Source organism: Catharus ustulatus, chromosome 13, assembly GCF_009819885.2.
Source record: "Catharus ustulatus isolate bCatUst1 chromosome 13, bCatUst1.pri.v2, whole genome shotgun sequence".
NCBI lineage: Eukaryota > Metazoa > Chordata > Aves > Passeriformes > Turdidae > Catharus > Catharus ustulatus.
The window spans coordinates 6,825,570-6,838,506 of NC_046233.1; the positions used below are offsets into that span (position 1 = coordinate 6,825,570).

Sequence of the window (12,937 nt, forward strand, 5' to 3'; positions counted from 1 at the left end):
CTTATTATTTTAGCTAGACTTTCTTCTTCACCTCCTGCCCTCTTCTGCTGCTCCTCTCCCTGCATCCCAGAAAAGGCAGAGCTTGCTGGCATCTGCAGGGGAAGGGACAGGAACGATGCTGGCTTGCCCAGGTGGCTTCACAGGGAGCAGTGTGGGTGACAAATGCTGTTGTGTGGCTCCAGGCAGGCTGTGCTTTCCTGGGCAGCCTTTCCTGGGCTGCTCACACAGCTCAGCCTGTGTTCACTGCTGAAACTCAGAGCAGGCAGGGTGGGAGCTGCTCCACTGAATCCTGCAGAGGCTGCACCAGGGCACTCTGACAGTGATTCCATTCTGTATTCACTTCAGTTGAGTGGGAGGCTTTTTCTTATTTTTTTTTCTTTTTTGTCTTTTTTTTTTTAATTTTTGTTTGTTGTTGTGGGGTTTTTTTTTTTTAAAGCCTACGTGGCAACACCAACGTTTCATGCCACTATTGATGGCTTCATGCTCCTCATTCTGCTCCTTGCAGTGCCCCAGCACAGCAGAGCCTTTGTGTGCAAGGAGAATGCCCTGCTCAGGGCAATGCCTCTGCTTCCTGCATTCACCTCTGGCTGTCAAGCTTTGCAGAGCTGAGCCTTTGTTCTGGGCTGTAAAGCTTTGCAGGGCTGAGCCTGTGCTCTGGGCACTTGGTTTAAGGTCACTGCCAAGCAGAGGCATTTATGGACATGGCTTTAATTGTCAACCAGTTAACTCTGGGTCAACACTGGTATGGTCACAGAGCTGGATAAAGTATTTGGCATGATACTAATCCAAACTTCACTGAAAACATGACCAGAGGATGTTGCATTACTTTGTTCTTTGCCCATGTGCCTTCTGAGCTTTGTTGTGAAAACACAACAAAGTTTGTGTGTGTGGCTGTTAATCAGTTTTATAGTTTTATCTTGGAGATTTTTCATTTTAGTAGGAAAATATTCTGTATTTGTCCTCCCAGGTCCCTTCTCTAACCTTGATTCACCTTGCTTCTCTACTGTCATTCCCAGAGACCACCTGAAAGTCTCAATTTCCTTGTCATGTGTCTGTGGATCCTTAAAAGTGAACAAGGAGAACAGCTGAGGCAAGAGCAGGGAGCTTGGAGCATTTCTTGAAAATGGCAGAGGGGAAGAACAGGGCTCTGCTATGAGTCAATAACAGAGTAGGAGTGGCTAATGTTCATGATTAACTGTGCCTACAAAGCACTGGGGCAGGCTCCACATCTGCCAGCACCCCTCTGGATGTGAGGAAATCATGTTTCTGAAGCTTTGTGCCTGGCCAGTTCAAACGTGCTTTAGAGGTGTCCAAGGCCAGCAGTCATCAATACTGCTAACCTTGTTTTTCCCCTTTCTGTTCATCATATGCTCTTGTTCCTTGAACAGTGTGTTCTGTCGTATTTTTGCCTCGTGTGTATCAGATTTTCTGTTCCTTAGGCTTACCTGGGGCAGGTGTGGTTGCCTCTTTCTCTGGAGAAATGTCATCATGTATCTGCTGTCATGATGCTATAGGATCTATACAGACACAAATGATAGCACATGATTTAAGCAGAGGAACAGAACTTCAACCTCAGTATTTTGAGGAAGGAAATAATAAACCAGATCCTTCTTGAGGTAGAAAGATCTGATTTATCTCTCCATGGCAGAGCAGGCTCCCCTTCCTGTGATGCATTTGTGGCTGTGTGACCTCCCTGTCCCCCAGGTCAGGGTTGATCTGGGCTCCAAAGATGTCAGAGGGTGAAGGCACTTTCCTTCTCCAGGAGCCTCAAGAAATTTGGGGCTGAAACTTTGAGGGCACCAGAAGCTTGAAGGGGCCAAAAAGGGAGAGAGGCTGGGCTTGCTGCTGCGTTTGGAGTCGTTGCTGATCTGAATTCAGTTGAGAGCAACAGAAGCGTATTTGTCACAAATGTTCAAAATTTTCAGGCCTGGTGTATAAATAATGGTATTTTTTCTTTTCAGCCTCAATGCCTGAACTCTGTGGGTTTTTCTGACCCTTCTCAGCTGAAAGGCTATTTGTTTAAATTTAGTGTAGAAATATGAATCACTATTAACACACAGCAAAAATAAGGTGGAGCATCCTGTGAGTACAGTAGATGAGGTGACATGCTCTTAGAAGAGTTTCAGCAGGGATTTATGATCTGTTAAGTGCATTTCTGCAGCAGCAAATGCTGAATTACCACCTCAGTGCTGGTTCACTCACCCATGCAGATTGAGAGCGATACCAAAGGTGCTGTGCCAAGAAGGCTCCTGCTCCTGACTCTGAACATGGCCTGAAAGTTTTCAGTGTGGATACATCTACTTCAGATGCATGACTTACACCTAAAATAACATTTTAAGGAGTTCTCTCAGCAATAAAATAACCAGAGTTATTCACTCAGACAGGAATGCCTGGCTGCACTGAAGTGCTCACTGCTGATTCAGCAGCTCAAGTCTTGACCATGCTCCATCAAAGTGGGGTTTTATTGCTGTGCAGGTGGCTCATCCTGTAACTTTGTGCAGCTCTTGATGGCATAACCCTCCAGCTTATCATGATTTCCTTCCACTGGAAGTGTTTTGCAGTGGGTGAGGCTTTGTTGTTCAGGGAAGGTTCTAAAGCACAAAAATTGGGAAGTGTTTTATGATTTGCATCAGGAGGTAGGCAGAGGGGGAGCAGTCATTTTGCTTTTGTTGTGGATTTGTTAGAATAATGGTAGCATCTGACTGCAGTCTGGTTTTAGGAGGCTGGTACAAATTAAAGTGATATATTGGTTGGTATGGGTGTAGCATTTCCAGCAAAAATCCAGTCTGCACCCTCAGACCAGTAGCTTTTGTCCACATTGGAATGAAAGCAGTCACTGACAATAACAGATGAGGTTATTGAAGCATTTATGGGGAACATTTAAACATCTGGACTTTATGGTACTAGCATTGGTACCCAGCAATAAAAGTTCACTGGTGTTTTTTTGTTTGTTTTTTTTAGAGGAAAAGAAGATGAGAAAATGGAATTGGGATCAAATTAGGTGTTTGCTGAGCCATGTTAATTGTTAATCTGAACTCTCATGGCAATGTTTAAATATCATTTTAGAACACTGAACCATAAAAGGTTTTTAAGTTTACTTGTGTTAGGAAAATGCAGCAGCAATTAATTTACCAACATGTTATGTATTTACAAGACACCTTCATTTCATGGGTGGCTGGAAGACAGAACATGCTTAGATTGTATTGGATTTAAGAAGCCACATGAATTCTTAAGGCTTTTAAATGGGATGTTTTTTCTTCATGATCTTATTTGAACTCTGGCCAACCATGATGAATGTTTTCTTGTGTCTTTGACCTCACAAGAGACACGAAATAACAAATGTAGGTACTGGACTTTATTTACTTATTTACTTAGTAGTTAAAACAAGAAAGCAATCAAAGCCATGATGTATTTCACCTCCTGTCCCCAGCACCCCCTTGACAAATGGCTGTTGAAACAGTGCTAAACTGTGACCTTAAAGCCACAGGCGTAATGAAACTGTGATCTGGCAGATGTGACAGACTCATCTTACATAAATCACTCTCTTTTGTCACTGCTGGCATATGGCCAATGAATCTTCTAATTATTGAATGGCTTTTATAGCCCCATTATTTATAATCACTTTTGGACAGCAGCTGGAACACAAGGATGGGACAGGATGAAACGATACAGCACCAACTATTATCATTTCCATAACAACTGCTGGGATTAGCAATGTTTGATGATGATGTGGCTACTAGAGCAGTCTTTTTAAATGATAAAAATCTACTCAGCCTTCTAAGATGGGCTGCTGCCTCCTGCACCTTACCATGAAAATTATTCTGTTAATTTGCCCAGAAATAGAATATTAATCTCTCCAAGTGTTAACAGAATATATGTGAGTATCAGGACCACCTTTGCAACAAGACTTGAGGAAAATTGATGGCAAGTATTGATAAGAGACTGTAGTGATGCCCTGGCATTGCTGTTGGAAAAGTTTTAAGAACTGTCTTCTGTTTTCCAGGAGCCCTGTCTACATCCCACTTTATAATAAGGATTTAGCTACAGATTGAGAAATTGAGTTATGTTATTAATATTTTAACATTTATTTTAAAAATAGGCTGTTGTTTTTCAGGGAGTCATAGATTTATAACCAGCTTAGTTAGCAGTTAATAGTTAAGGGGAGCTATTTTGTCTCTAATTAGAGATGAGGAGTTTATGTTGAGTACCTTCTGCTGGAGTCCTGGAGAGGGGAGCACAAGTGATGTCCCCAGCCTGTAAGGCCAATCAGCTGACCTTGCAAATCCCCTTGCTCTAGAAAACATGAGCTGCAAGTTCTCTGCTCATGCCTCTAAACCAGCAGGGTTTGGATTTTTTTATTTGACTTGTTTTTTATAGGTTTTTTTCCCCCCTTATCTGCAGTTCTTACATTTTGTAGCACAGGAATAAAACCTGGACAACCATGATAACTTATTAGTTAAATACCTTCAGACAGAGATCTTCAGATGAGAGACAGTACGTTACAATCAGGGGTTTATACTGCAAATCCAGCATGTGCAATCTTTGTGTCTTTAAAAAATTGAATCCTTCCCTCTCGATGTAGACATCAGGGTGGTGAGAGAGAGTCTTAATCCAGATGACTCTATTGCACTTTTATCCCTTTAGTGAGGCCTTTAACCTTTCATTGCTTCATGGCCCTGTTGTTTTGAAATGGTTTTTGTCTGACCACAGAGAATCCCTCTGCTAAAGACACCTTTAACAGAGATCCTGACAGGAGAAGGGGCATTCTGCTGCAAGTCAGGAATGGAAAATAGATTTTTCTAGCTCAGATGCTATCAGTCACTGTGAATGTAGCAATTGGTCGCCTTCCTAAAGAAGGGTAAAGCAAAAAATATATATACTGGTGTAATCTGCTTAGAGGAGTGTAATATAGGTCAGGGACCAGTGTGTCCCAGGCCTGACCCTGACCCATCTTTGCACGAGCATCTATAGGCTCTGTCAGAGTGTGGCTGTTTATCAGGATTATCTGGGACCATCTCGAGCAGCAATGGGATCAAACAGCTGCAGTAATTAATAGAAACATCGACGATAAAATGACAGTTTCCAAAGGCGAGTTTAAAACACATTTTCAGAGCACACATATTGCACAGTCCTGGCATAGGGTATCCACCAGCTGGCAGGAAGGTGCTGGCAGCCCTGTGATGTTCACACTCAGCTTTTTCTTGGGGAAAAAAAATTGAGATTGTGCTTGGTCATTTGTGCAGCCTGCTTTCCCTGCTGGAGCAGCAAGGCAAGGGGCTCCCAGCCCCTCTCTGTGCTCCCCAGGAGCTGATGTTCTCACACACCAAAGCACTGTTAGGTGTTCCCACATGCAGCTTGCTTCCTGCAGAAACTGGGAATTTTAGCACCAAGTGTCAGAGCACAGTTCAAAGCAGAGCTTCCCCTAGTGACTTTATATCAGGTAAGTGTTGGAGGACAAATGTGTGACAGAGCTGTGGGTTTGAAAACAATGTGTTTAGAAACAGTCAATATTTTTCATTAATCACGAACACATCTAAGTTACACATTGAGCTACAAAAACCTGACAGTTTATTGTTTCTCAGCAAACCATATGTCAGTAAATATTTTTTTTTTTTTTTTAGCTCTGAGAGACATTTCCCTCTTGGGTTTCTTTCTACTACTAAAATGTTGTTATGATGGAATGGTTGGGGAGGGTGATAGATGTACTCTAAAATACAGAATAATAATTAAGAAGAATGAATTAAACCAGCCATTTTGCTCTGTGTTTCATTCAAAGGATTCAGATAATAAAATGGAAGCATCTCACAATTGGAGTAGTACTGTGAGGAGTGAAGCAGTGAAAAGTTGGTTCTCTGACTGTACTTTCACATTAAAAAAGGGCATTGATTTTGTTCAGCAGAGAAAAAAGGGAAAGGAAACTGTTTCAATGGCACAAAAAAATCTTTTAACATTTTACTTGTGAATGATACATTTTGGTGAACTTTTCATTTTTTGTGTGTACCTGATGATCTAAGTTACATGTATCAGCCTAATTTTCATTGCAGAAATAACAAAGTGATTTTTCTGTGTGCAAATAAACAATTTCCAACACATCCTGACCATCACAAAGGAAGAATGGAGCACTGGGTCTCCAGACCTGTATCCTCTGCTTTGGGATCTGCTCCTCCTGGGTTGCATCTCCTGTCCCTCCACTATTATCACTGCTGTATCTTTTTACATCCTTTATGCAGAGAAGAAAAGAAAGGATCTCAAAAGAGTAAATGTAAAATCCAGTCTCCATGAGAACAGGGGAGTATTTTGAAGTCCAATATATACTCCTGGTTGACACAGCTCCTCTCTAAAGGAAGTATTTTCTTGAGCACAATGACATGGATTTAAATTTTAGATAGAGGAAGATTTTTGGATAAAATGAGGTGGTTCTGGGCACCTGTCCATGTTTTGGTGGCTGGGGCATGGACAGAAACCATCAAAGGTGAACCTTGATCCCAGAGGGAATTTGCACAAGCCAGAGATGCCCCCGAGGATCAGAATGAATTTTGCTGCTGAGATTTGCACAGAGGAGATTGCTTAAATGTCACTGGAATATTTTTCAGGTTCTCAGAGGTTATGGGTGCATACATTTTGGACTAAGGATGTAGCAGAGTTTACAAACCTATTAAATAAAGTCAGTGTCAAACCTGTGCCATCCCAACTCAGGGGAGATTTTTGTAAGAGATCAGAGCAGAGGGAAGCATTTCAAATGGTAAAAAATCCAACACATTCCAGGCTGGATCCCTTTGGCAGCTTCCTACACAGAGTTAGCTTCTGTGTTAGCTCATTTTCTTCTGCCATGCAGTGGAAGGAGTTCCTGAATCTGCCTGTGCCCACAGCTTGTGGCCTCAGCCACTGCTGAGCTGAGATCATCAAGGCTGCAGGAAACCTTCATTTCTGTCAAGACTTTCCTGGAATTTAGTAGCAGGAATGTAGCTCAGCACGATTTTTGGGGGTTGGGTTTCTTTTTGCCTCTTTTTTTTTTTTTTCCCCTTCTTCTTCCTTCTCTTCCAAAATAAATGTAATAGAAATAAGCATCGCTCTGAGCCCCCAGAGGGGACACTTATGTGAGTGAAAGTGTTGCTACAGCCCCTGTTTTTGCAAGTGCCTTTTTAACTAGTGCTTCAGTGACTCAGCTGGGAAATCCCAGCTCCTGCATAAACCAAATAACCAAACTTTCCAGCGGGGCCATAACAGTCTGAGATGCTAGATGGAATGGGCACCGAGGGAAGCTAAAAGCAGATATCATCATTACATTGCATATATTCTGTGGTCAAACAAGCCCTAGCTCAGCAGAGCTTTTTCACCTCAAGACATTATTGTGACATAAATCACTGAATCAGGGATCACACAGTATTTTGGAAGAAGGTTTTGTTCTGTGATGCATGCAGTTCTGTGCATTAATTTCTTCCCTGGAATAAGCCTTTGCATTATGGCCAATTTGTCATATTTGTCCTTTTATGAAAATCCACCTTGCCTTACTCTCTCTAGTGCAAAGAAATATATGGACTGTTTAGTTAAAAGATAAAGAACTACTTTATTATTTCAGCAGATGCTCTTTTTTGTGCCCAGTCTCCCTCTGGAATAAAACAACGTGGTATGAAATCAAACATCTGGAGTTTGGAAAGTCAGCTCTGATATTGAAAAATTGTAGCCCACAAGTCTACCAAACCCACCAAGCGCCTCCTCTGTGAGAAACAAATTTTATGGTGCAATAACTGGAGACTGTTTGTTAGAAAATGTGTTGATAATTCACTCTGGGAGTGAGGGGTGTTGCTGGTGTTGCTCAGGAAAGTGTTTTGAGCCAATTATATCTCCCTTAATTCCAGTGTTGTTGTTTCATTTCTGTAATGAGCATCTTGGTCTTTAAAAATTTCGTTCTGTTAATAGCTGGGCCTGCTTCCTGAGCCTTCCTTTCTTCAGTAAGATATTTAATTAAAAGAAAAAGCTGTCAAGAGGATTTAAACACAAATCACAAAATTATTTTTAAAATTTGACATAGTACTTCAGACTGCAGGGGGTTTTTGTGTTTAGTTTTGTTTTTAAACCAACATTTCTGGTAAAATGCTGGAGAACTGCAGTAGTTTTATCCTGCCCACAGTCCTGTATCAGTCTGTACTCTTTTCACTATTTGCCTTGTGCTCCTTCTGCCTCCCAGACCCACTGTCCAGCTGCACTCCTTTGCAGTATTATTATTTTTTATCTGCTCTGCAGTGATTCCTAGAGGCTCCAGTCAGGAATCTGCAACTGTGAGGCTTCATTTGGTGTCTGGATGTATTGAGATGATCTCTGCATTACATATCCACAATCACAAAAATCATAATGCAAATGATAAAATCTGTGAAAACAGCTGCAGTGGTTCAGCCCCAGGTCCATGTAGTCCAGCATTTTGGCTCCAGCTGGGGACATAAATAAGATGCCTGGCAAAGGGAAGGAAAATGTGGGAACCCAAGACATCCCTCTGGTTTCCCTGGATGGTTCCAGACCCAGGCAGGGGGCTCAGCAGCCTTGGCACAGTGCCCAGAACCCCTGTGCCTTTGATTTCTCTCCCTGGGAAAAATTACCACCCTCACACAAAGAATTACAAGTCACAAAAAACGAGTATAAGTTAGACTATTATAAGATGAAAAAGCAGGTTTTTAAGATTGTTTATAATAAGAGTCTGGGGTCAAGATGGAAGAATCTGGGTGTGTTTCTGAGCCAGGCTCTGTTTGCCTTTCCTTGGTGTCTCCCAGCCCCCAGGTGACCTCAGCACATGTTGGGGACTGATGTCCACAGCAAGCTGCACATCCCTCTCTTGGTCCTTGTGTGGCTCCAGGCTTTGATCATCCTGGCTACATTTCTCAGAAGCTTTTCCAGTGGTTTTTTTCCTTTTCATTTTAGAACATAAGAGTTTCAATCCCTGTTTTTGCTCTTCAGTCAAATTAATGTCAGTGTTATTCCAAACTTGGAAATATTTTTGGGGAAAGACAATTAAGTTTCTCCAGTTCATATGTTCTGCTACAAAAAAAAAAAAAAAAAATTGGTATTCAGCAACTGGCAATGTTCATTAACAACTACATTTATTTTTTCTTTTTTTTTTCCTTTTTTGTATGTTCATTTGTTTTTGTTTTGTTTTCAACTCATTTATCTTCTTTCACACTTCTGAAGGCATTCAAACCTGAACAGACAAATAAACAGATTGAAGCATAAAGCATTGGATATTGTCTTTTTTGTTGTTTTTAAGGACTTTGGGTGCTCTTAACTTGTTAAGTCAATACTTTTGTAACTCCTGCTGTGTGTTGGGATAGATACCAGGGGAAAGTATAGCACTTGTTTGATTTTTTTGGTCATGTTCAGCTTTATTAGTAGCTCCAATGGGAGCAGCTTTTGCTTTCTGTCTCTCTGCCCAGATCACCCTCCAGAGGTTTGCAAAAGCAATACCTTTAATATTTTTCGTCTTTTTCCTATCATCTGCCTGTCTCCATTTGCTCAGACAAATAAGTGATAAACAGGAATGATGATCTGTTCAACACCACAGGAAGAACGATGCATTATGAGACAAGAGAGACCTCTTGTTTACAGCGAGTTATTTTTGGTAATTAGCCATTTGTAGAGGAAGATGAGCCTCAGCTCGTAAAGTCAGCATGCCATAATTTAGGGGACTCTGAATGCAAATCTAACATTTGCCTCGATTGGAAATGATAATTGTGTGCATTTAGAAATAAATAAATGGCTGTTTTCTCTCTTTGCAGGCAACAGGCTGAACAAAGATCTGCGGCATTATCTGAACCAGAGGTTTCAGAAGGGGTCCCCAGACCATGACCTGCAGCAGACCATCAGAGACAACCTCTATCGCCACGCTGTGCCTTGTAAGTGCCAAACGTGGAATGTCTGCCAGAATCTGGATGTCAGAAATCTGGCAATTTGGAGATTTCTCTGTTTTTTGGTCTTGATTCTTTGGAGAACACTGGTTTTGATTTGAGGTCTTAGAGAAGGCTTTTAAGTTTAAATATAGGAGAGCTTAGAGAAGGCTTTTAAGTTTAAGTACAGTAATTTCACGAGTATAAGGCGCACCGGACTATAAGGCGCACTTTTTTTTTTCAGCGAGGTTCCGCGCGCAACAAAGTAACGAATTAGTAACGGAATCACGCAATCGCGGGGTTTACTGGCAGGTGCTCAATTTGCAAACATTTTTCACAGATTAGCTTAGCTTTAAACACAGCCCCAGGTGCTCTCCCTGTGCTGCGGGCCCCGGCACTCCCACCTGCCCCAGCGCCGGCTGGCGCGGCTCTCGCAGCTCACGGCTCTCACGGCTTGGCTCGCGGTTTGGCTCGCAGCTCACACTTCCAGGTTGACAAATTTCCCAACTTTGTCCGTATAAAGGCACAGCAGATTATAAGGCTCACTTCCAGGTTTCGACCAAAATTTTAGTCAAAAGGGTGCGCCTTATAGTCGTGAAATTACTGTAACGGAGTTAAAATCGCGGGTGCGTAGGTAAACGGAAGTGTGTGTTTTCACGTGGTAAAAAGTTTTAAATGTGAGTTTTTTATAATATGGTAATAAGTATGGAGTAAGAGGAAAGATTTTGAGTGGTTGTTTTTAGTGTTCATTTTGTTTCTTTTTTGTGGGTTTCAGGTAGTAGGTTTTGATTGGTTAATTAGCATCACACTGAAGGTCATGGGAATTTATTTATTGGGTTAAAAGGATGAATAATATAAGTGTTGATTTTTAGTAGATTGTTTAGTTTTCAAAACCTTGAAACAACTGAATTTTTTTCTATTTTGCTCACATTATACAAATTATACAAAATTTTCAAAATGATATCTCCAAATTAAAAATAAAAAAAAAAAATCATAACAATTTATCTAATTAGCTAAATCTCATACCATTATAAAAAAACTAAAAATAAACATATATATGTATACTAATTATCATCATAATAATGATAATATTTATACCTTATCTACTTCAATATGTCCACCAAAAAATTAACTGCACTATCAACACAATATTCACAATTCAAACAGGAGGGGGAGAGAATTCCATCTTTATTTCTGGGGCAGCCTTCCTGTGGTGGTGTGCATGGCTGTGGGGGAGACTGTTTCCAGTTTGGGCAGACTTCCATGTGTGACAGCAGATAAGGCTGAAAAGGAAAATGATTCATCTCTGAATGAGGATTTTCTGATTACCTTTCTGGAGCACTTGATGGTGTGATGCAAGCCTTGTGATGCCTGCTTTGGAGAAAAACCCTAAAAAAAACCTACCATGAAGTGATTACTTGGCTTAGAAATAGTCTGTGTTCATATCACAATGGTGAATGTTGCTTATTGGTTTAAAACCCATGAATAAAAAAGTGGCTTCTATTTTTATTTCCTGAGAAGAACTTTATTTGTGATGCTTGTTTAACTTGTAGAATGGAACAGCATTTTGTGGCAGGATGCCATTGTTGAAGGCATCTGCCACTGTTGGAAGGTCATCCTTGATTCATGTAAGAGATAAGCAACAAGAGTTAGCAAAGCCAAGAAAGAAATGTTCATTTTCTCTCAAAAAAAACCAAACAAAAAACCCAAAACAAAACAAACAAAAAACCTCAAAACAAACAGACAAAACCCCCAAAACAAAAAACAAAAAATCCAACCAAACAAAAACAACAAAAAAAACCCCCAAACCAAACAAAAAACCCAGAATCACAAAACAGCAAATGAATTTTTTAAAAAAGCAACAACAAAAAAAAACAACCAGAAAAAAACCTGAGAACTCTGGAGTGTAGTAATCTTTAGAAGGTCAGAATCATTACTCAAAATGAGACTGTCCTTGGCATTTTGAGAAGATACAGAGAGTGGAGAGTGATCCTACTTTGTTACACCTCTGTTTGACATTCTCCAGGTGGCAGGGGACACTCTTCTATGGAAAAGGCTTTTTTGCTTAACTTGGCTGAACTGTGGAAATAATGATATACCCTTTAGATCAGGCTGGAATAAGAACTAGTAAACATCTTAGTTATAGGATACTGAGATAAGCAGCAAAATAATTTGAGGTTTTCTGTCTCGTTGTGAATCAGAGATTGTTTATCCTGGTAGACTTATATAAATATTGAATAATTATGTTGCAGTTCAAAAATCAGTATTTGCCAACAAATATCACATAGTGGTACACACAGTAGTAGTCATTTCCAGTCTAAGTGTTGCATGCAGGAGGGCTGTGTAAGACCAGTTAAAATTGAGTGGTAACACTGACAAATGTTGATTCTTCAAATGGCAGATGCTGTTTTAACACCACTGAGTTTATGCTCATTTTATCAGTGAAAAGCACGAAACAAATTATGCTTAAAGAACATAAAAGAACATAAAGAATAAATATGGATTCTTGTTTCCTATTGAACACTTTCTTTTGCCATTTTCTCAATGTGAAATGTGGTTATTTTTCAATCACCTAACTTGTCAGGCTGCAGATTTTTAGGGCATACTGCAAAAAGTGCCTTCCAGGAGAGCACGTGCAGTGTTAGGCTTGGGAGATGTAGTGTTGTGATACTAATGTCCTTCTGCCTATGTGTGATATTTCATTTCCTAAAACAGCAAATGAAGCTAATGAGTGTAAGTTCTGGGGAAACATTTTGCATGTTTCCAAGGTTACATTTTGAAATGCTTTCCATTGATTCTTTTATCTGATTTATTGAACTTGATGGTGAGCTAAGCTGCTTGGACTAGCTCTTGATTTAAAATTAAGGGCATTTAAAGTGATTCCTGACTTTTCAAAATAGCTGGAGAAGATGTAGGATGTTGGTACATTAATAAGAACATCAGTAGTTTAGTTTCACTTATGACACAAGTGTAAAACCCAAGAAGTGAAGTTATTGTGTGTCTCCACACTTTCTGAATTTTTGGGTAGGTAGTATTTTAATTTTTGCTTCATTTACTGTGGGTAT

General features: G+C 40.4%; 1 protein-coding gene across 22 annotated transcripts in view; it reads left to right on the forward strand.

The window, feature by feature from the left end:
- Nucleotides 1–12,937, forward strand: part of MAGI1 (membrane associated guanylate kinase, WW and PDZ domain containing 1) — a 335,697-nt gene that overhangs the window by 154,098 nt on the left and 168,662 nt on the right. For all 22 annotated transcript variants that reach the window (XM_033071841.1, XM_033071820.1, XM_033071823.1 and 19 more), the window contains exon 2: nucleotides 9,765–9,881. In XM_033071841.1, coding sequence (XP_032927732.1) covers nucleotides 9,765–9,881 — 117 coding nt within the window. The remainder of the gene's footprint in view (nucleotides 1–9,764; nucleotides 9,882–12,937) is intronic.